This window comes from Sarcophilus harrisii, chromosome 4 (assembly GCF_902635505.1).
Source record: "Sarcophilus harrisii chromosome 4, mSarHar1.11, whole genome shotgun sequence".
Lineage (NCBI taxonomy): Eukaryota > Metazoa > Chordata > Mammalia > Dasyuromorphia > Dasyuridae > Sarcophilus > Sarcophilus harrisii.
Genome location: NC_045429.1, coordinates 252,135,976 through 252,159,952, shown reverse-complemented (window position 1 = coordinate 252,159,952; position 23,977 = coordinate 252,135,976). Strand labels below are relative to the sequence as shown.

Sequence of the window (23,977 nt, the reverse complement as noted above, 5' to 3'; positions counted from 1 at the left end):
AAATAATAATAATATTAACCACAATTCCCTGAAACATTCCATTTCACTTCAAGATGAGATATTTCACCAAAATATTAGTGTTCCATTATAAATATATCTTGATATACAAGATTGTCTATAGAAAGGAAGACTGGATTAAAAAACCAAATCCAATATTTATTAGTTGTACAAAAATGGGCCAGACACTTAGCATCACTGGGCCTTAGTTTCCTCATTTATAAAATAAGAACACCTGTAACTTAAATCACATAAGGGAGAAACCAAAGTGAAAACAAGGGCTTACTCTGTGTCAAGCACTGCAGTAAGCATTTTGCAAATGTTATTTTAGATCCTTACAACAATCTTGTCAGGTAGGTACTATTTTATTGCTATTTTACAGTTGAGAAAACTGAAGTGGAGGTTAAGTGGCTTGCGCCCAGGACCACACAATCTGAGATCAAATTTTCACTCAGGTCTTCCTGAATTCAGGTTCAGTGTTCTATCCACTGTACCACCTATAAAGATGTTATGAATTTTAAATATATGTAAAACATTTTGAAAACCTTAAGAAATTCTATAAATATCAGTTATTATTAATATTATGGATGAATTTTTTAATATTGGCTAATATGGAAGAAGGGGAGGAAAATTCTTAATTCTTATAATTACAGACACTGAAATATGTAGGAGACTTCCCATAACACACACTTGTCAAGTGCATAGCAACTGTTCTTATAGACAATTCAAATTCACATCAAGGTCTTTTTGGTTCTTCCATGATTAACCTTCCATAGATAAACTTACTTAATGCATGTAATCCAATTAAATTAAACAAGTTCCAGCCAAAACAAATGTAAAATTTCTTTGCCACATCAATGATCTATGATCTTAACAATGTCAGCACTCCCTCCACTAATTTGGAGTGCAACTCATCCATGTTTTCTCATCCTTTGCAATTCTTGTTCATATGTATTTATGTACAGATACATGTGGATACTATATGTGTGTATATATAAATGCATACATGTACATACACATATGCATATTGCATGAGTGAAACATTTGCATGCATAAACAAAAGTTTTCTTATCATATCAGGATTTCTTCTGGAAAAATAAAGAAGCAATGATCTTTTTTTTAATTATTGCAATTAATTACATCAATTATCTTTACCCTCAATTACTTCTTAGACATCTAGAAACTGTTGATAAATAAAAGATTACTTTTGCTACTGAATTAGGATTGTACCCATACAGAAGTACACATTATCTAGAAAACAGAAATAGAAAATTATTTATTAAAACAAATAGTCTCATATTATACTGGTAACATGGGAGTACAAAGAGCAAAATTCAAATTCTGCCTTTGCCAGTGACTACTTATGTGACCTTAGGCCAATGTTATCACCTCTCTGGATTCAGTTTCATCTGTAAAATTGGAGGACTGATCTAGGTGATCCTTCCAGCTCTAAATCTATAATCCTTTAAGAAAATGGATTAAAGAGGGATAATGCACTATTTGTCTTTAAAGCCATGAATTCAGAATTTCTCTTAGCTATGAAATCTAGGGTATGATCTTTTCTCTCAAAACCATGGAGACAAGTTTTTCTTACCCCAGATTTGGCATTTTTTTCCCACCACCGCCAATGGAACATCATCTACTCCATCTATTTCTCATAATTGCATGTAATCTTTGTCACACAATTATGGATTTTCCTAAAAGGCTTTATAATGTCCTCAAATTTATGTAATTGATATAAAATCATTTGAAGAAAGGAGTAGAAAACTTCAATAAAAGCAGATGTTTCTTCTATTTGAATTCATGCTACTTTCCATGACACTAGCAAAACACCTTTAAAGAACATAGCTCCCTTTCACAAACTGATGGATAGCCACTCTCAGTAGATCAATAAATAGGTGTTTATTACATGCCTACTGTGTGATAGAATTAAACTCAGTGCTAGGGATATAAAACTAAACTAAAATAGACCACACCCTCAAGAAGTTTGCATTCTATTGAAAGACTGAACCAAGTTACCTCAGGAACTGAACAACAACTCATAATTTTTGATGTATGGGTAGTAAATGCCTTGGACAAGACTGCAAAGTTCCATTCAAATGATTTAAACTTTCTCAATTTCAGTCTCTTCATAGGTAAACTGGAGATTTATGAGAATGTAAGGAGATAACATGTATAAGACATTTTTCAAATCCTAAAATCCTCTGCAGAAGTCAAGTTATTTTTATTGTTTGAAGAAGAGGCTATAGATTGCCCAATGAAGTCAAATGCTTTCTTCAAGTCAATAACCAGTATCTCACTATTATTTCTTCCTAAACAAAAGTTTTATAATTTTAACATTCACCATATAAGTAACTCAAATTATGATTTTCTTCAAGTCAATAACATAATATGTAGGAAAATTAAACCAAACTTCAAAAATTACATGACCAAATATTCAATAAATTACAGATGACTAAAATCAGCATATATGTTAAAATGTTAGGTAATAATAACTTAAAAATCAAAATTTTCCCTAAATTAGCATGGTATTGTGGGTGGCATCCTTTGTAGTCATTCCCAGACAGCATAGCTCTATACAAACATGACTTAAAAATGTTCCTAATTCAGGGCAACTTGTAACATTATAATTACTGTGCCATCTAGTGTTAGCCAAATTAGAAGATGGTTTGTACAGTATAAATAATACTAAGGAACACTTACCAAAATTCAATACAGAATCTAGTGATAAGAAGGATTTATAAAATTTTTGTATAGCTTTAGACAATTGAAAAAGTCTAATTAACAGATGAAGTCTGTTCTACCCAATAAAACAGACCCCTTTTATTTAGAGTCTGAAACAAGACAATAAGCTTTGTTTGTAAAACAAAAAAAGAAGCTTCATTTGTGCTCTTATTTACAAATGGAAAAGAAATATCAAACTAATAAGTGATGGTATTAGTGGTCAAAATTCCTTGAAGGAATAAAGCAACAAAATATAGAAATATATTGTTTAATAAATATTACCCCTATATTTCAGGTTTTTTCCCCAAAGGACACTAATGCATCAAAAAAAACTCCTTTATGGCAATGGAAATTATAGAATCCAAGAAAAATAAAGACATTTACCTGAAAGTGCAAAATTATTGTCCATATTAATCCCAAAGTCAATTTGGGATTTCCATCTGTTATGTCATCATTTCTAATATTCACTAGTTTCACCTAAGTAATAAAAAGAGAAATAAAACAATATTAGATAAAATGCTTCAAGACAAATCCATATACCTCTCTTTTATCAACATAAAATCCATTTCAAAGTTTCCATAGAAAAAATTAATGCTTTAAATAAACACAATCCAAAATCATCCTATTTAGTTAATTTGGGCCCCAAGTTGCTAATTAATAGTCTGAGCAATCTACTGATCTGAATTCCTCCTCCTCCTGTGTCCAATTCACAAAATTAGAGTCCAACACTGTCATTTTATAAATCAGTTAGCTGATGCCTAGAAAGAAGTCTATTTAGATAAATATGTGTGTATGTATATAGAATGTGTGTGTGTGCATATATACTGATGCTACAGCTGGATTTTTTCTTAATTATTAATATTAACAACATCTCATCAAGTAAAGTCTAACCAAGTGCAATTGTTTCATTTTAAACAAAATAACTCTTTCACATTTATTAACATTTAAGTAAAAGCATTTAAATTATTTTAATAACAATAAGTAGATACTACCTGTTTTATTACAAATAGGTACTATCTGTTTTCATTACTATCTCATTTTATTCTCATTTTTCTTTTCTATTTCTTCCCTCTCTCTCTAAATTAATTGTTCCAAAATAGAACCATAGATACCTTTGATCTACCATCAACTCAAGAAGGAAGTTTTCTCCACTTTGAATTCTGCCATATGCGCCTTTCCCTTCTGTAAATCCCAACATTATATTCCCTTTGACTTAAGACACCACAAAATACAGTATCATTAATGAAAGCATAGGGAGTTCCTATTGTTCTTTAGTTGCTTCAGCCCCACCTGACTCTGTGACCCAATTTTGGAGTTTTCTTGGCAAGAAGTTATTTATTGTTTGCTTCTCTAACTCATTTTACAGATGAGCATCTAAGGCAAACTGGGTAAAATAATTTGCCCAGGGTCACACACAAATTAAGTGTCTGCAATTGGATTTGAATTCAAGAGCATCCGTCTACCTGATCCCAAGCCCAGTGTTCTATCCATTATACCACCTAGGTACCCCATAGAAGTACCTAGAAAGAGGCTTCCAGGCTTTTTGCAGTAATTATTTTTTTATTGCAGTTTGGGTCCAAGCCTGTGATTTCATTGGTATGAGGGGAATTTCCCCTTAGGAAATTCTCGGCCAAAGCTTACAGTAAATTTTTCTGCAATTTAGAATTGTAGAGATTTGCCTGGGGCATTGAAAGGTTAAGAGACTGGCAGAGGTCATTGCTGAGATGAAGACTTTTTATCATTATTATTATTACTAATTATTATTATTATTATTTTAGCCCTCTTATGGCCTTTTCCTGGAAGAACAAAGCACCCTAACTTTCTCACCAAGCTATCATACCTCATGTAGTCCTACATGCAAGGAAGCAGAACTCCTTGGATCTCACAAAACATGCAAGACATCTTCATCTGTCAGAAGGTTAAGGACTCCTTCAGGCTCTCCAACAAAATGATCTTATGCCTCCCTCAACACATTTCTTTCAACACTGATAATCAACTACCATTGTTAGCATATTCCTATTCCTTCATATTCACTTTATATGAGTAATCCTGAATCAGATGAAGTATGTACAAATCACATTCGTTATCTTCAAGTCTATTCAATTTAACCCTACCCCACAATTCCTTTTCTAGATTTATATGTCATTTCCACTACACCTAGGGAATATTTCTTCCATAATCAATATAAACTTTTATTAATCTTTCTCCATCTTCTTTCTTCTAGCCATCAATGAGAACAACCACTGCTCACTGTCCTTAGCTTGATCTTCACCCATCTCCCACACCCTAACCATGAATTCTGCCTTGGACCCTTTTTTCTTTTCATTCTATTCTATCCCACTTAGTGATCTCAATCGCTCCTATGGGCTCAGTTATTAGTTTAATGCAGATGTTTCTCAAATTTTTATATCCAATCTTTTCCTGAGCTTCAGTTACATATGTTCAACTGCTTCCTTCAACACTGAGCTCAAATCCTATTTTCTGCAACAGAGCTTTCCTAGCATTTTTGTTCAGTCATTTCAGTTGTATACAAGTCTTCATGACCCCATTTGAGGTTTCTTGGTAAAGATACTATAGTAGTTTGCCATTTCCTTCCCTTACTCAGTTTATAGATGAGAAAACTAAGGCAAACAGGATGAAGTGATTTGTCCAGGGTCACACAACTAGTAAGTATCTGAGTCTGGATTTCATCTGAGGAAGATGATCTCTTCCTGACTTCAGGACCAGCACTCTATCCACTGTACCACCTAGCTGCCATTTTCCTAGTAATCCCTCCCCAGCTGCCAATGCCTTCTTCACCTTCTCTCCCTCTCCTCCTTGCCTTCTCTCCCTCCCTCTTTCTCCCTTCCTTTCCCCCTCTCCTGTTCCTCCTTCTCCACTCTCCCTCCCTCTCCCCCTCTGTGTGTGTGTGTGTGTGTGTGTGTGTGTGTGTGTATCATGCAACTACTTATTTACATGTTATCTCCTTCTCCTTCATTAAAATGTGAGCTCCTTGAATATAGAAATTGATTTTTTGCTTTTTTTGTATCTCCAGTACTTAGTACAGACAGCACCTGACAGAAAACAACAGCTTAAATTTTAACTTATTTACTTCCTGTGTCAAAGGCAGGAGTTGAAACTATGAATCTAAGTCTTCATGATTCTGAGACTTACTCTGAGTCTTACTACTGCAAATAACTTTTTATTATTGGTTAAACTTTTAAAAAATAATAAATTTTAAGGAAAAGCACAGAGAAAGAACTGATAAACAGAAATACATGTTGAATAATTTTACATATATATATATATATATATACATTTTTATGTCTAATGATATCCATCCTTAGGGATGGGAGAGGGAAAAAGGGGGAATAAAAGAAATTTACATGTTAACTTTATTATATATTTAAAAGGAATAGCAAGTTGTACATAATAGATTTGCAATTTCATATAGTCATATGGAAAGTTTGTTTTATTTCATAAATTAAAAACAAAATAACTTTTAAAATCAAATAAAAAATCTTAGTAGTTTAAGGGACACACTCTCATCTATATTGATATATCTTCATACCTTCAAGGTCTTTCTACTAATAGAGATAGAGACATTTATCATTTCTCTAAATCTTTATCTTAGGACATGCTACTTGACTGTTCTACTATTCCATTTCCTATGCTGTGACTTCTAAGACCAAAACATCTTCCTTTCCTAACTATTACTACTCTAATATGTATTATCTCTCCTTATTAGTATGAAAGCTTTTTGAGGACAGGGATTATTGTAGTTTTCTTTTGTATCTTTTTTCCTTAGCATATAAAAAATGCTATATAACAGCATTAATCATTAAAATGTTTTGATAAGGAATATTTTAGCTTTCTTTTCCTGATATAATTCTACATATTAATTCCCTAACAATTCATGTTTGTAACATTGTAGGCTTTTTAAAAATATCATACCTGCCGTTTTTTCAAATAGTCAAGTGCAATTTGTACATTCTGTAGTCTGTGAAAACGCATCCGACCTTTCTCCCGGGGCTAAAAATGGAAAAGTACAAGTTGTGAAAAAACAAAAAACTGTTTTTCTCTGAAAGAATATGCTACACCTATGTTTTCCTCACTGAACCCAAACAATGTAAATTACATAAAGATTGAAAACAAAGTAATATTTACTGCTTTGGATTCAACAAATTGACTAATTTATATATCCAAATATATATAATGGTCCTTTTCAAACATCTTTTCCTTGTTGTACAATGAGAGAAAATGAGAAGAATAAATTGCAATGATTTGAAAAGGAAAGGAAATCTACTTTTTTCCTTAGAGTAAACCACAGAATATTCAAGTTGCCTAGAACTTTACTTGTACTCATATGATAATAAAAGGATGCATTAAGATAATTAAATACTATATCCTCTACCCTTTTAAAAATGCCAAAATTTAAAAAGAAGAGTTTAGGCTTCTTTTTAATTATAAATGTTAAGTTAATGGAAAATGCGGCAAAAACAGCATGCAGTTAATATAAAATCACCAAGTGAAAGAATGAGATGAAAAGTTAACAGCCATAAGAGCAAGAGAGCAACAGCAATTAAGTTGATGACCTCTAACCTGAATAATATGCTTCTTTCTTATTTTTGGATTTTTCATGAATTCAAAAAGCTGAAAGGACACTGTGATTATTGCATTACTAGGAGATGAACATGATTACTGTCTCCATCACTGCAAATCTGACAAACAGAAATGGATTTGATTGGCACTTTCCTTTATGGAATATGATTATGTTGCCAGGAAGAAAATATGGGGAAATGTGCAGTTGGGATAAAGCATAATAATAACAACAAAAATGAAGAACAGAGTTGAAATTCATCATATAAAGCCTTCAAAGGGAAAAAGAAAAAAAACAAAAACTGACAACTTAGCTTCTCAAATATAAAGTTTGCTGAAGCTAAAGGTGTCATAATATAACAAATAGCAGACCACAGAAGAGAAAAATTACTTTCTGTGTAACTGGATGAAAAAATGAGGGTCAAATCCACTCCAATAAAAATGCACGTTTTCATTGAAATCAATGTAACTGGATGAAGATGTCTTAGGAAGACTTGAAACTACCTCAAAAGTATGTTAAATTTAAGTAAACCCCAATAGATTAGCCTCATCAGAATATAGTGTTTCACAATTCCAAGTTTCCCCTCCCTCTAAATAACATGACACATGTAGAGAATCTATGTCAAACAGCAGTTGCCAAATATGTGTAATTTGAGAACACTTGAGATATAGTCATTAAATGAAGTAGTATATATAATGATTTGCATAAAGATATAATTGCCATTATTTAAATTGCACTCCCAGAAGCAAAATGTATTTTGTTAATGCTTTAGCATGCTAATCGCTAGATTTCAATATTTTATAAAATATTCTTTATTTCAACCATATCATACATGGTTTATACAATTTGTAGTTACTATGCAATGCACAACAAAATATAAATCAGTAAGTGTCTAAATTTTAATCATTTAACAATTTGAAAATGTGCTAAAAGAGAAAAGACTTCTCTGTTTATCAAATTCTCTAGTACATGAATATCTATTTTGTGTAATGTGTTTTTGATCCTTGCTACCTAATCATTAATGAATCCAAACCCGTGCGTTACTTATCTAGTAGCAGTCACCACACTTGAAATACTAAGTTAGTAGAGTTATGGGGGTCGACACCTACCCCCTTATCCTCATCCTCCACATCCTCATGCTGTTCATACTCGCATGCTTCTGTTGAACTCACCAACCGTAAGGTCTTCAAAAAATCTCGCTCTCTTGGCTAATGAATATAACAGACAGAAGATAGGACAGCAAAGACACAAGACAGACCAGAAATGAAAAGAGCATGAAAAGAACATAATGTAGAGAACAGGTAACCAAGAAGGGGAAGTAATGTTCAAAAAAAAAAAAAAAAAAGGAAATGATTCCTGAAGAGTAGGTTAGATTATTTTTAAATAAGAGTATTTTTTCTTGCTATTTGTGAGTCTTTTATATTATGCCTCCAACTTTTGCTAAGCAAAACCCAAAAGGAAAAGAACAGCAGAAAAAAAAATAGGAACATTACTTTTAAAATTATAGGTGAAATCTTAACTACATATAAAATATATTATAAAAGTGTTCTGAATTCCTAATACTCAGTGGTTGAATTGGTTGAAGTGGTTGAATCAAAGCACCTCTTTGCAAATCAACTTGTTCCTTTGGTGCTGGTAGTCACATTTTGAGAAATGAATCCGAATCACTTGTACTAAAGCATATAGATCAGAGAGATATGAAAGGTACAACACATTCTCAGAACAAAGATAAAATTTAAAACTCACCAAGGTATCACCTGAAAGAACCTCCAAGAGAGAGATTAAGTTGTGTCCATCCCTTAGGTCTTCATAGAGGTCATTCACATGCTTTCGAACCTATAAAGAAAGAAAGTTTTAATTTATTTAGCCTCTTAAATGATGTTAAGTGCTAAATACTTAATATCAAATGTTAATGTTTAACATTTGAGTTATACCTGAAGCAAGACAATAAAAACAAGATACCTCTACTTTTTGGGGGGAAGAGAGGCTGTCTGAGTCAAATTACTTGCCCAGGATCACACAACTAGTAAGTGTGTGAGGTCAGGTTTGAATTCAAGTCCTCCTGACTCCAGCACCAGTGTTCTATGCCACCTAAATGTCCCTACTTTTACTTTTATAATACTTGTTCTCAATATCTTCAATTAATCAATAGGGTTTGATTTAATTTTTAAAAGATATTTGAGGCTAATAATTTTTCTATCAATACTCAGACACATGTCACCAGAAGATTGGTCAGAAAGACATGAATAATTGAGTTCCAGCAACTTATAGAGACCAAATCAACTAATGAGAAATAAAGGCGGGGAGAGAATAAAGAGATTGCAAGCTCTTCTGGTATGGGGACCACAAGAACAAAGTCAGAAATCTTCTTCAAGAAATTAAATATGAAGGAGGGAGGGAATTAATGACAAACAAAAGAGGCAACTGGTATAGTGAATAGGGGACCAGGACTGTTTCAAATCCCAACCCTGACTCACACTGGCTATGTGACCTTAGAAATACCACTTAACCTCTCATTGGGCCAGGGAATTCTCTAAAAGTATGTCACAGGGTAGATGCAGAGAAGTCTGGGACTGGTTTCCCTTAACCACCCTCCTCCTTAAAAAAAACTTTCAAAAAAAAAAAAAAAAGGAAAATGAACTTACATTTTTAATGCTTATTAGAAGACATCTGTGATAGATTAAGATAGCCATATAGGATTAATCTGTCTCTACCTAGCCTATCATGCCTCAAACAGATTCCTGACATAGTTTATTGAAACAGAGGAAGATTCAGTTCTTCTCTATCATTTATTTTCCTGTAATCCCCACCTCCAATTTCCATATCTACACTCTAACAATATAACAGCATCTCAAATGAACCTCAGGCTTGCATTCTGCCATGAAAGATTTGTGGATATTAAAGCAATAATAATCTAACCAAATCCTTCTTTGCATTACATGACTCTTTCTCTGAGAAAAGAATTTTAAAACCACATAACAAAAGCATGCAATGAGCAGTCAACCTATCTTATTTTCCTCACTCCAAAGACTAATATAAATCTAGCCAATCAAAATATTACCAAACTTCAATATACCTTGTTCAAGCTATCAAAGGAAGGAAGAAAATCTCCCAAGTAAGATTGGCTGTATCTATAGATTAACAACAGTCTTTAGTCAACCAATTTTTGTACACTGAAAAGTCAGTACCCTGACAGACCACCCAAATAGCCATTCCATAATTGGTTCATCTTTTTTTTCTTTAAGAAAAGTTGATATGGAAAGTCTTACTGAATCATTTTATTTAATTAAAACTAAGGAATTTTTGAGGAAAAATGTACTATAGAACCTCAGAAATTGAGAAATAAAAGGAATTTTAGAGAACATCTAGCCCAGGGCTTCTTAAACTTTCTTCCTCTCATAACACCTTTTCATCCAAGAAATTTTTACATGATCCCAGGTATATAGGCACATAAAATAGGTATGTAAATCAAACATTTATTGATAATCCTCAATTTCATGACACCGACATTCAGTTTTGAGACCCCATATGGGATTGTGAACCACAGTTCAAGAAACTGAGACCTACTCCAGTCTCCTCAAATTGTAGATGGATATACTAAGGCTTTGAGAGATTAAATGACTTGCCCCCAAATCACATGGTGAATGACTGAACCAGCTTTCAAATTCATGTCTTCTAACTCTGATTCTTTACAATACATCACAGTGCCCACGAATGAGCAGCAATTATCAACAAAGTATAAAAGTGTAAATCCTTTTTATTATTATACTGGAAATCTCCAAAAGCAAAAAGCAAATATCTAGGAGCTATACAATGATTGCAAAGCATAGTATTTATTTTAATAGTTTGGCAGCAACAAAGCCAAAAGGGTGATGCAAAGATAAGTTTTATCAAAATATTGCTAAGTTTTGGAAGAGCTAAGAAATACATTTCCACAGAAAACTGCATCCACTCAATCAACAAGGATTTATTAAGCATTGAAAATGTGCCAGGCACTTGGGTCTCTGCCCAACAAAACTAACACCAAAAAGAAAGACTTCAAATGGGGACTAAATTAAATGCACTAGACTTTTCATACAAATACTTTTAGCAATTTTGTGTTACAACACATAGGTTACCCTGCTACACAAGCAACCAAAGCAATGGTCTGATGAAGAGTCCGCATAGAGCTCCACTTACTTTAAAGCTATCAAATTTTATATGCTAATGTCAAATTTCTTGGTTCTTCAAAAGTTTCAGGGAAACTTCCACATGAATGGAAACTTAAAATTTGTCAGTAGGTATCAAACCATGCAGAAAACAAAAAGAAAAACATTAGTATGAAAAATGAGAAATGGTTATTCTTATCTTTATGCTGAAAAGTAATAGCAGCCTAAATATAACTACATTTTATGGCTTTTATTATTTGAATTTATAGGGGATACCTACAGTTAAAAGACATAAAAAAGATAAAGACAAAGAAAACTTATAAGGAGACAGGTTGGAGAATCAGTAAAACATCTTGGCTAGATGTAACCTGGGAGCCAGGAAGATCTGAGTTTGAGTCCTGACGAGTATCATGGAATTCAAACCCAGGTCTTTGGGGCTCTGACACATAATGGCAGTATGATTTTGGTTAAGTCACTTATCAGTGCTCTAGTCCAAAGATATAAAATAACCACCTGACAGTCAGCAACATTCCTAAATGTGGGCCAAAACAAATGATGATATAATTGGTGATTATTTGACAAGTAAATAAAAATACAATAGAACCTAGATAATGTTAATACATGATTTTTAAGTCAATATGAAGTACAAAGGTATCATTGTGTACAATGTACAATTTAGCTGCTGCCATTTCTAAGTTTAATATCACTGATCTAGTCAACTAAGATTATGACTTTAAGAGAAGGTACCAACCTGTACTGGTAGATGGAGTTTCATCAAATGGGAGTTTCCTATACCAAATGAAAACCATAGACCTAGTATCCTTTAATGGCTAGCCACAATATTCCTCAACTTTGACAAAAACTACCATGCTCTTTAAGATTCAATCCCTGCCTATATCTAACTAACTCTAACTCATAAGCCCTATTTTTGAACTGAGCTTCTACCACCATAGCTGCAATTACGATCTTTTAAACCTGGATAATGAACTGGATTAAAGAGGATGGGGTGGTGGAAAGGGGCAGAAGTGGTAAATATAGAGTTGGCCTAGGATGAAGCCCCAAAGAAATAAGTACTCCTAAGGGACTCCCTGAGGAAAGATGGACAGAGAGAGCACATTGTCTAATAATTTAGTATAGATAGCTTTCTAGTTGGAACTTCTCAACCAATACAAATCTAGACCGGTTTTGGAATTTGAAATCCTAAAGAGCTGACCTAAAGGTTAAATTATCCTATTTTGTGTGTGTGTGTGTGTGTGTGTGTGTGTGTGAAAGAGAACTGGGGGAAGGAGGAAGAAAGTTGGAAGGAAGGGAGAGTGGCAGGACTTAGTGTAAGATCTGCCTGGCTCTTAATCTATATTACATCAGGCAGCTTCTCATGATTTTTTACTATTCAGTCACATTCTATTCCTTTTTTTTATGTGCTACATAAAGATACTACAGTAGTTTGTCATTTCTTTCTCCAGATCATTTTACAAATGAGGAAACTGAGGCAAACAGGGTTAATTGACCTGTCCAGGATCATAGGGCTAGTAAGTATTTGAGACCAAACTTGAAATCACTCTATCCTGATTCTTTGGTAGACATTCTATTCACTGCACCACCTAGCTGTCTCACTTCTAATGATTATCATGAGAATAATTCTACAATTCTCCATTCATATGTTAAAGTAAATTTTTTAAAAGCAATGGATTACTCCAAACCCATGAATCTAATCTATAATTTTAATATGTTACTTAAAAAAGGGAAGAAAATCCAAGTTAGCAAATTTTATACATGTGAATGCAACCAATTCAATTTTCTCATCCTCAATCCTTGATTACAGTAATAAAGCTTCCTTATAAAGGATCAAACTGAACACAAATATCAGTGGATGATCTCACATTTAAATTACATTACACAGATTCCTAGCCCTCCTCAGCTGTCTGCCCTCTCCCAATAAATGACTTTGTTATACGTGTCTGGCACTACCAGCACATTGAAGGAATAGTGAGGAGGGAGTTTTCTATTAAAGTGTTACCAGAATTTTCAAATCTTCCAGTGCACTGTGCTAAATCTTTGCTCAAAACAATCATATTTCTTTTTCATGTTTCGTTTGCAAATCCATCTCACTAAGAGATAGTGACAAATGATGATGTTGAGGTGCAGTTACAACACTCACACAGCTGTTTGCAATGCTTACTGAAAATTGAATTTTGTTCAAATCAGAAAAACTTTTTGTAAAAACAGAAATTGTTCTTTTCACATTCCTAAACAGATCTTAGGAAGCAATAAAGAAAATTTAAATGAGTGTGAACAGGTAAGAAGAACAGTTTTTTGTTTTTTTTTTTTTTTTGTGTGTGTGTGTGTGTGTGACAATGGGAAAGCACTAGGTTTAGATTCAGAAGATCTGGATTCAAAGAGTTTTGTTACTCCCTGTATGACCTTGTCTAAGTCTCATCACTACTTTTCTGGCTGCTAGGTTCGGAATCAGAGATATCTGAATTCAAATTCAATCTTAATCACTTTCTAGTTGTTGGATCCCAGACAAGTCACTGAACCTCTATTAATGGTAATTAATAGCACCTACCTTCTAAAGTGCTGTAAAGACCAAATGACATAGTACAGTTAAAACACTTAGCACGGTGTTCAGCACATAAAAAGTACTGACATACATACATATTACAAGCATAAAAAAAATAGTTGTTCTCTTGCCCCCTTTGGGCCTAAATTCTCCCATATGAAAAATGATGAGTTTGTACTGTATGACCTCTAATATCCTTTGCATCTCTAAATCAATGATCCCATGTGAATTCAAAGTGGACCATAATTTAAATAAAAGAAATTTTTTCCATTTAAAAACTACCCACAATCCTTTATAAGTATTAAGGGCCACTAATTAGAAAGGATTAGTTGCCTTCTTTACCAATAAACTGAAGCCTCATAAGCCATAAAGAGTGCCTCTGTGCCTTTATTAATAGATGATTTGTCTTTGACTATGTTTGGCGCTTCAGAAAGAGAGAGCTGAAAGGATACTTTCTATTCATTTCTATAGTGACTAAAAATCTTGATTCACTCTTTATAAAATAAAATAATACATATTTGGATAGAATTTTATAATAAACATGTAGAAAGCAAAGGCAACGTGATATGAGACCTTAAAATTAATAAATAAAAAGGAAACATATTCAGGGACTGGGGGATTGGGGATTAGAGCTACAGAAATTAATGGAATTCTAAAGAAGCAAATGGTCAGATGAATCATTTAAGAAAGAAAATGAGAGGAGTCATGCAGTTGAGTCAGCAAAATCACAATTAAATGCTTCTTATTTTAACTACAAGTGTGAGTGTTATTTATCTCAAGACATCTGACTCTGACTTTCCTGAAAATAGTGATATAAAGAGTCAATGGACTATACTTTTTCCCCTTGTGAATTTTATTAAAACAAGCTATTCACTCATATTTTAATTTTCTTTTCTTTCTCCAAGACAGAAATGTTTTTGCATGGTAGTAATGAATAGAGTGGTATGTGTAAAAATGCACTTTAAGAATCCTCTGGGACTAAATTGCATAACAAAAATTATATAATAGTATTTTGATACTTTTTTTTAAAATTCCACACAGTTTACTGTCAAATCTGTAGAGTCCTGTTAGATTTCTTCATGCATTACATCTATAATTCACCACTAGAGGGCACTAATCTTTTGCTTTACAGAGAATACTCATCAAATAGCTTAAAGAACAAAAATAAATCACAAAACAAGCAAAAAAAATAATCTAAAAGGAACAATCCTGATCAAGAAGCAGGAGACAGGGAATGATTCTTTTTATATATTTTCTTTTTCTTTTTTTTCTTCTTAATAATTATAACTTTTTATTGACAGAACCCATGCCAGGGTAATTTTTTACATTATCCCTTGCACTCACTTCTATTCTAATTTTTCCCCTCCCTCCCTCCATCCCCTCCCTGAGATGGCAAGCAGTCCTATACATGTTAAATATGTCACAGTCTATCCTACATACAATATATGTGTGCAGAACCGAACAGTTCTCTTGTTGCACAGAAGAATTGGATTCAGAAGGTAAAAATAACCCGGGAAGAAAAACAAAAATGAAGTTTACATTCATTTCCCAGTGTTCTTTCTTTGGGTGTAGCTGCTTTTGCCCATCATTGATCAATTGAAACTTTTTATATATTTTCAAGAGAAAAAATCCAGCAGTTTGACCAAATGTCCATTAACAGTTGAATTTCTGAAATGATCTAAAAAAGTTATTAACTCAATGTTTGATATAGTATTGATTATTATATCAATTCAAAGTAAAGAAAAAGGCCATAATACAACAGTTTATGTCATTTTTAATGGTCAATATCAGCTTTCATTTTCTAAGATGCTATTAGAGAGACAGTCAGACAGACAATAATTTACTAGGTATCTCATGGATGCAAAGCACTGAAAATGATAAAAAGACAAATAAGCCATGCTCCCTAACCTCATCTGACTTCTGAAAAAGTGGAGGAAACAAGATACATACATAAACAATTGCAATACAAAATAAAGTATAATCAGTGAAAAGTTACTTAATGGAGCAGAAAAAACACAGGACCTGAAATTGAACTTGAAAAAGTTACATCTGAAACTCCAGTTCTAAGTGCCATGTTTTAGGAGAAACCTTGGTAATCTGTGTAACAGTTTGGTTAGTGGTAAGATTTTAAAAAGAGCCTAATTCTGTTATATAAAGACAAACTGAAAGAACTTCGACTAGAGAAATGAAGATTTAAATGGGACCTGGCAGCAATTCTATATGAAAGATTGTTATATAGAAAAGGAATTAGATTTGATGGGCTTGTATCCAGACATCAGAACTGGCCAGTTTTTAGAAAAGGACAGTTTTTAGAAAGTGTAGAAAGACAGATTGAGGCTTTATGTAAAGAAAAATTTAACAGGTAGAGCTACTCCAAAACTGGAATGAACTGCCTGCTAAGAGGATAAAGGGCTTTCTGTCTCTAAAGGTCTTCTCAAGTAAATGACACTTGTTAGGAAAGTTTAGGATGAGGAAGGAATACATATTCAGGCATGGATTCAAATAGGCAATCCTAAAGTCCCTCCAATTCTAAGAATTCTCTGAATCTGAATTATAGTAAAATGAGAGGGAAAGAGAATACCATCTCTGTTATCCTAACTTCATTGAGAAGTACCAAGTGCTATGAGAATTCATCCTAGCCAAATTATACTTTCTATATTATTCTTTCTCCAAATATCTCTCTCCTATATGGTGAATTAATTTCTTACGATAAAAAAAACCTTTGCAAAAATATAAGACTCATGCTGGGTCAAGAAATTAAATATACAAAATCATCTTCTATCTTCAGAAATTAATCACACAATGATAATGTGCACAAAACGAAACAATCAATCTCACTATCATAGCCTAATTAAGAAGGGAAGAACTGTAAAGATTAATTAAAAATTGATTTATACCTTCACAGAAAATAGAAATCATTGTTTCTTTGTGGATTGAGTATATAAAAACCCTGGATTCCAATCCTACTTCTGACATACTAAAAGACTCTGGGCAAACTGATTAACTTCTCGTGCTCCAAGCAACTCTATAGAATTGTAAATTATAAAGTGCTGAGATGCATCAATCATGCTAGAGTACATACACAACACATGTGTATGTACATGTGTGCATATGTACATATACATATGTACACATATATCTATATACACACGTATATATGTGTGTATATACATATACATGAAATCAGAGGTATAGACCAAATCTCAATCCATATGTGTAAATTAGTACATACTGTAAACCAAAATCTAATAATCAAGAATTTCTTTGTAGATGACTTCTTTACAAGTCAACTTGAAATTAAAAAATAAATATCAATTGTAATTAACATTTTAGCATATCAATATTAATTTTTAAAATCTTTCCTAAGTAAAAAAGGGTTTCAAAAAATTTTTTTCTTTAGTGATAAAATGTTAATTTAACAATCTTGCCCCATTATAATTTGTTTAGTAAACTATTCTGGAAAGGTAATACAAATGTAAACATCATTCTTGTCCTATCTAAATCGATATAGATTCTGAATTAAAACAGTCAAAATGAATAAGGTTTGTACTTGCATGCATATGCATACATACACACACACAGAAGACTTTTGTTAAGATTTTTTTAATGTTTTCTTATAGATAATCTGTTGAAATCTAAATAAATCAATACACAATAAAAGATTAAAACTTACAGTATTAATAACAAAAAAGACTGTAAAGGATTGAGAAATAAATAATTTTCACATTATAACAAATAAACTTCCTGATTCATATGAAAACTAAAAGGTAACACTAAAGAAGTTTTAAAAAAGCCTTTTGAACTTAGCAATTTATCCAAGAGAAAACTTCTATTCTACTCTCTCACCACTGGGTGGAACTATACAGTCAAAAACCAGAAATATTCCATTTAATGATGAATATTCCTACTACTCATTCTCTATAGCATCAAGAAATATTTGTGTTTTGTTCCCTATTATGTCCTCTGAGCCATTCTGAATTAGATAAATGGGCTATTTGGCCCACCATTTAACAGCACTATTCCCAAAGCAGGTTGTTAAAGAGTATGGCAATTATCTCTCCAACTGTAGGATCACAGTTTTTAAGCTGGAAGATTCAATAGAGTCCATTAAATCCAACCTCCTCTTTATGGAACTGAAAAAAAAATTGAAAGCAAAGAGCAATTACGCTTACTCAGGGATAGGAGCCAAACCCAGTGCTTCCTGACTCCAAATCTAGTACCCTTTCAACTGCTACTATCATCCTAACAAATTAAGAGCATTGTTTGAACACCTCCAACTTTTATTCATATATTTATATACGTCTTTAACCTATTCAAAATGACACACTTAGTATTAAAAAGTCTATAGTCATTAAAGAAATATAAAGGAAGTAGAAAGGGGCAACCACTAGACCTTTCAAAAATGCCTTTTTCCTACTTCAAAATCTTAGCAGAAGAACTAAAAAATCCAAACATCAGCTGGAAAATATAAGGAAAAAATAACTAAACAAACTCAAATGAGTAGTTTTTAGGCTAATCAAAGAAAGTAAAGTTTGATGTTACTATAAAAGACAAGGTGGGAGGGGAAATATGGCAGCTAGGTAGTGAATAGAGAGTGTCAGATTAGGAGTAAAGAAGACCTGAGTTTAAACCCATCCTTAGATAGTTACTAGCTGTATGACACTAGGTATCACTTAACCCTGTTTGCCTCAGTTTCCTCATTAGTAAAATGAACTAGAGAAAGATATAGCAATCTATTCCTGTATTTTTACCAAGAAAACCCCTATTTGCAATAGGTTGCAAATTGAATTGAAAACAACAGAACAATAACAGAATTATGAGAGATAGAGTAGAATCTCAGTATAACAGAACATGGAATAAGATAAACAACTAGCCAAATCATAAATTTCTAACCTATAATGATACATAAAGCAAAAGTCTGATTAGAAATAGAACATGTGGGACAATGCCTTTATTCTTGTCCTCTAATTAAAATGAGGTTTCACAATATAGTATTTTTAATTTTTAGATTTCACTGAATGATAAGAAAGAAGGATTGGATTACCTTTTTCTCTTATATAAAATTACTTTTAAATTAGTAAGACAATTATTAAAGTTAAGGCACTTGAAATCATTTTGTTTCATCTCAAACATGTCTACAGAATTAATGTCTAAGTCAAAAATATGCCATCAAAAAATATCTTAAAACTTTAGAAATTTCCATCCTTTTGGATAATATTCCAAATACTAATTATGAATTTCAAAATTTTCAATTCATAAATTTTCATCTTATTCTGCTTATCTCCTGCCATATAGCCTGGTTGATTTCCTCTGTTTCAGGTAGCTTACCCAATCCTCCCAAATCCTTTCATCTACATCATACTTTATATTCTTAATAGTCTTCTCCTCACCAACTGTCAAGTCAAACAACTTCTTTTTGTTTAAAGACTTTTATTTTTATCAAATACATGCAAATTAAGTTTTCAACATTCACCTTTGCAAAACCTTGTGTTCCATCTTTTTCTTCTTACCTCCCACTCATCCCTTCCCACAAACAGCAAGCAATCCAATACAGGTTAAACACGTGCAATTTTTCTAAACACATGTCCATAATCATCATGCTACACACAAAAAAAAAATCAGATCAGATGAAAGAAAAAACCATGAGGAAAACAAACAAAAAAATAAGATGAAAATACTATACTTTGATCCATATTCAGTATACCTAGTTCTTTCTCTGGATTCAGATGGATCTTTCCATTATAAGTCTTATTGGAATTGCCTTGAATCACCTCATTGCTGAAAAGAGCCAAGTTCATCACAGATGAACATCATATAATCTTGTTACTATTTACAATGTTTTCTTGGTTCTACTTATTTCACTTAGCATCAGTTTATGTAAATTTCTCCAGGCCTCTCTGAAATCATCTTGCTAATTATTTCTTATAGAAAAATAATATTCTACAACATTCATACACCATAACTTGTTCAGCAATTCTCCAACTGATGGGCATCCACTCAGTTTCCAGTTCCTTGCCACTACAAAAAGAACTGCCAGAAATACTTTTGCAAATGTGGATCCTTTCCCCCTTTTTTTGAATTTCTTTGGAATACAGACCCAGTAGAGATACTGCTGGATCAAAGGATATGCAAGTTTGACAGCCCTTTGGGTATATTTCCAAATTGCTCTCCAGAATGGCTGGATCTGTTTACAACTTCACCAGCAATGTATCATTGTCCCTGTTTTCCCACATTCCCTCCAGAAATTATCATTATCTTTCCCTGTCATCTTAGGCAATCTGAAAGATATGAAATGCTACCAGAGAATTGTCTTAATTTGCATTTCTCTAATCAATAATGATTCAGAGCATTTTTTCATATAACAATCACATAACTTCTGTATTACAATCCAGTTCCTCAAAGAATAGTAGTAATCATCATCCTCACCAAGTTAACAAAGTGCTTTCCTCATAACAACCTGGGGAGTAGGAAACATAAATAATATTCTCTCCATTTTACAGATCAAGAACTGAGGCTGAGAAAGGTTAAGTGACTTACCAAGAAGTAATAAAGTCAAATCAGAACTAAAAGTTCTACCCATGTCTTACAACTCTAAGACCACTGTTGTTCTTATGTCAGGAATCTTCCCCAGGTACATTAAATGGGATAATAGATATACCTGCAGAACCAATGCAACCATAACAGCTCCAGAAAATAAAAAGCAGAACACACACACACACACACACACAAACACACACTTCACTGTCACCTTGCCTTCTGTCATTCAGAATTTTCTAATAATTGACAAATAAATATCAACTATAGTGTAATTACACCATATAATGATGCCCTTGATGCATTACATGATTATCTAATTTTCCAAATTGTCAAAAAATGAATTATAATTTACATTTCATTGTTCAGTAAATGTCAATGTACTTTATTTCTCTGACCAATGATATTATATAACAGGTTTATACTATATATAATATAATAATATAGAATAATAGAAAAATGGGTAGTAAAGACATTCAATAACACTGAATTAAAAAAAAGTTTGTCACTGTCTAATGTACTTATGTTGCTGGAAATTTACTTCTAAATCACTGCTCATGATGTAAGTAATGTTCTTAACACTTTGATCAATGCAATTGTGCTTCGTTCTTGGCTAAAGGGATTCACAGGCATTAAAAAAGCTGAGTGGAGAAGAGTGGGAATGATATATAAGACTCTATGCAGTATCATATAGACCTGGCTCACATATAAGACCACATGACACTATCACCACTTTCTAGTTTTACTTCCAAGGGAAAATTAAAAATAAGTAAATATAGTTTGCATTCTCCTAGAACCCTATTTCTATTAGAAACTCTTTCTTTGCCAAGTCCAAAATTTGATGTGAATAGATTTTCCAAGTAATGATGTGTCTATTAACCTCCCAAGTGGAGAGGTTCTCCCAACAAAGTTGGTGAACACTATTTAATGGTTATCACAGATAGATCATAAATTTACATTTATATCTTCTTCAATCCCTTTTGCAGTTCCAGTATGCATTGGTAGTATGCATCACCTCACCTGAAATTCACTACACCAATAAAGTGTCATATGTGGACTTTTAAAAAAATAAATAAAGGTAGTCCAGATATTAGTATTGAAGAGCATAAGATTATTACTTTGTTCATTTATTATACTGCTGGATCAAAATATGATGTAAAGTAGAAAATAAACAATACTTGCCAAAAGGCATTAAAGCATAATTCGCCATCATATTATGAGAAAGAAATATTGCTATGGGGACTTACTAAGATTGCAAAATAGGCAAAACCTCACAGATCCCAAATCTCTTCTAATGGAAAACATTTCCTACATAAACCAAACCATTCTACCCAGTCCTGTCCTCCTCTTAAAGGACCAACTCCTACAAAAAGTCTTCCCTGATCCCAAGTTACATATAAAACAATTTTCTCCTCCAGCTCACCAACCATATGTTTTGATAATTGTCCACAGCCTGGTATTATGTAGATGAGCCTTGAAACAATTATGAGCTCTCAGCTGTGGCAAACTACTTTTATTTGGATTCTCCCTACCTGTTAGCTCAACAGATCTGACCCAGATGGGAAATTTCTGAAGGTGCAATGAGGTTTAACCCTACAATGCAATTTTTAGAACTTGTCTTCCTTCCTTTTTCTCTTTCTCTTAGCACCAGTACTTAGCTTCCACCCCAGTTTCAGGCAAATGTGAGAAGTAGGTAACTGAAGTATCAAAATAAATCCTTGAACATGCATTTTTATAGTCTCTAATTTCAAATTTCTCCTTTCAAACTTGTTCACCTATACTATTGGCATAGTCCAAAATTTAGTCTATGAGAAATGTATCATCATAGGTCTGAATAGAGTTTAAAGATGAAAGAGATCTTAGAAATAATCTAGTCTCTCCTACCTCCTTCCCAATTTACAGAAGAAAAAACCAGAAGTTTTAGAAGTATGATATCATAAGCTTGAATAGCATTTAAAGATGAAAGAGATCTTAGAAATAATCTAGTATGACCTACCTCCTTCCCAATTTACAGACAAAAAAACTAAAGCATAGAGAAGTCTATACTTGCCCCAAGTCACAAAACTACTAAGTAGAAGAACCAGGATTCAAACATACCTTTTGACTACAAATCCAGTGTTCTTTCCTCAACAACACTGTAAATGATAAACAATTATATGATATTTTATAGTTATATTATTATCATCAGAATTTAGAAAGATGAGTTCTATAAAAATATGAACAGAAATTACACAGACTGAAGAGGCACAGGGAGCTTGCCATGTTCATTTCTATTGAATGCTGTACTGAGTGAAGAAGTCCATCTAAAGTCCTTATAAAAGCATTTAACCAGGCATAAGAAAAGAAATGAATTGTTTCACATATATTGGATTACTTCCCATCTAGGGGAGCATGTCGGGGAAGGTGGGAAAATTAGAACACAGGGTTTTGCAAGTGGAAGAACTGTCCACTGTTTTGAAAAATAAAAAGCTTTAATAAAACAAAAAGAACAATTTGGAACTATGCCCAAAGGATATAAATTTATTCAGACTCTTTAACCAAGCAATATCATTACTAGGTCTATATCCCAAAGAGATAAAGTAAAATGAAAAAGGACTTAGAGGTTACACCAATATTTATTGCATCTATTTTTTTTGTATTATCAAAGAATTGGAAAATGAAGATATGCTCATCAATGAAGGAATGACTGAAAGGTTGTAGCATATGATTATAATGGAATACTATTGTGATATAAGAAATGATGAGGAGTGGTTTCATAAATGTAGGCAAGACATGTCAATTCATGCAAAATGAACTTGGGGAAAACTGGAAAGTCATAGTACACAATAATAGCAATGATTTAATGATAATCAGCCATAAAATATTTTGCTGCTCTCATCAATATAAGTCTTAGAAATTTTCCTAGAACAGTGATATTAAGCTCAAATGAAATGGATTACCAATTAGTATAAAAGAATCCCTGCTAGCCACAAATAAGCTTGATTTTAATATGTTGTATTAAAAAAATTAAATTAATTCCTTTAAATAAAAAAAAGAAAAGAAATGAATTCAAATCTTGCCTCTGATACTCAATAGGTATATGGCCAAGGGGGAATTATAATAATAAGAAGAACATCTTGCATATTTGATGTCAGACTATGTCAGTAAGTCCAAAGTCTTTTTATGTGATTATAATTTTTTATCTTTTGGTCTCTCCCTGTGCCTTAATGCTAAATCTACTCTTTGTTCCCTCTGTGACATTCAAGTCCTAAATTCCTCAGAACTATCCTCCCAGATTATCATTCTGGTTTTGGCTTCACTTTTCTCCCTTACCAGTCTTGAATCCTTGGTGAAATAATTCAACTCTATACTGTCCTCTACTCACGATTCCCTTGTTGTTTTTTCTTATCACTAATCATACCCTATCAAACTCCAAAATTAAATTTCTCCTATCAT

General features: G+C 32.7%; 1 protein-coding gene across 1 annotated transcript in view; it reads right to left on the bottom strand.

Annotated features, from left to right (window-relative positions):
• Window positions 1-23,977, bottom strand: part of DST (dystonin) — a 575,913-nt gene that overhangs the window by 272,150 nt on the left and 279,786 nt on the right. Inside the window, 4 exon segments of the mRNA XM_031964703.1 lie at window positions 3,106-3,198; window positions 6,655-6,732; window positions 8,410-8,508; window positions 9,047-9,136. Of these exon segments, the coding sequence (XP_031820563.1) occupies window positions 3,106-3,198; window positions 6,655-6,732; window positions 8,410-8,508; window positions 9,047-9,136 (360 nt within the window).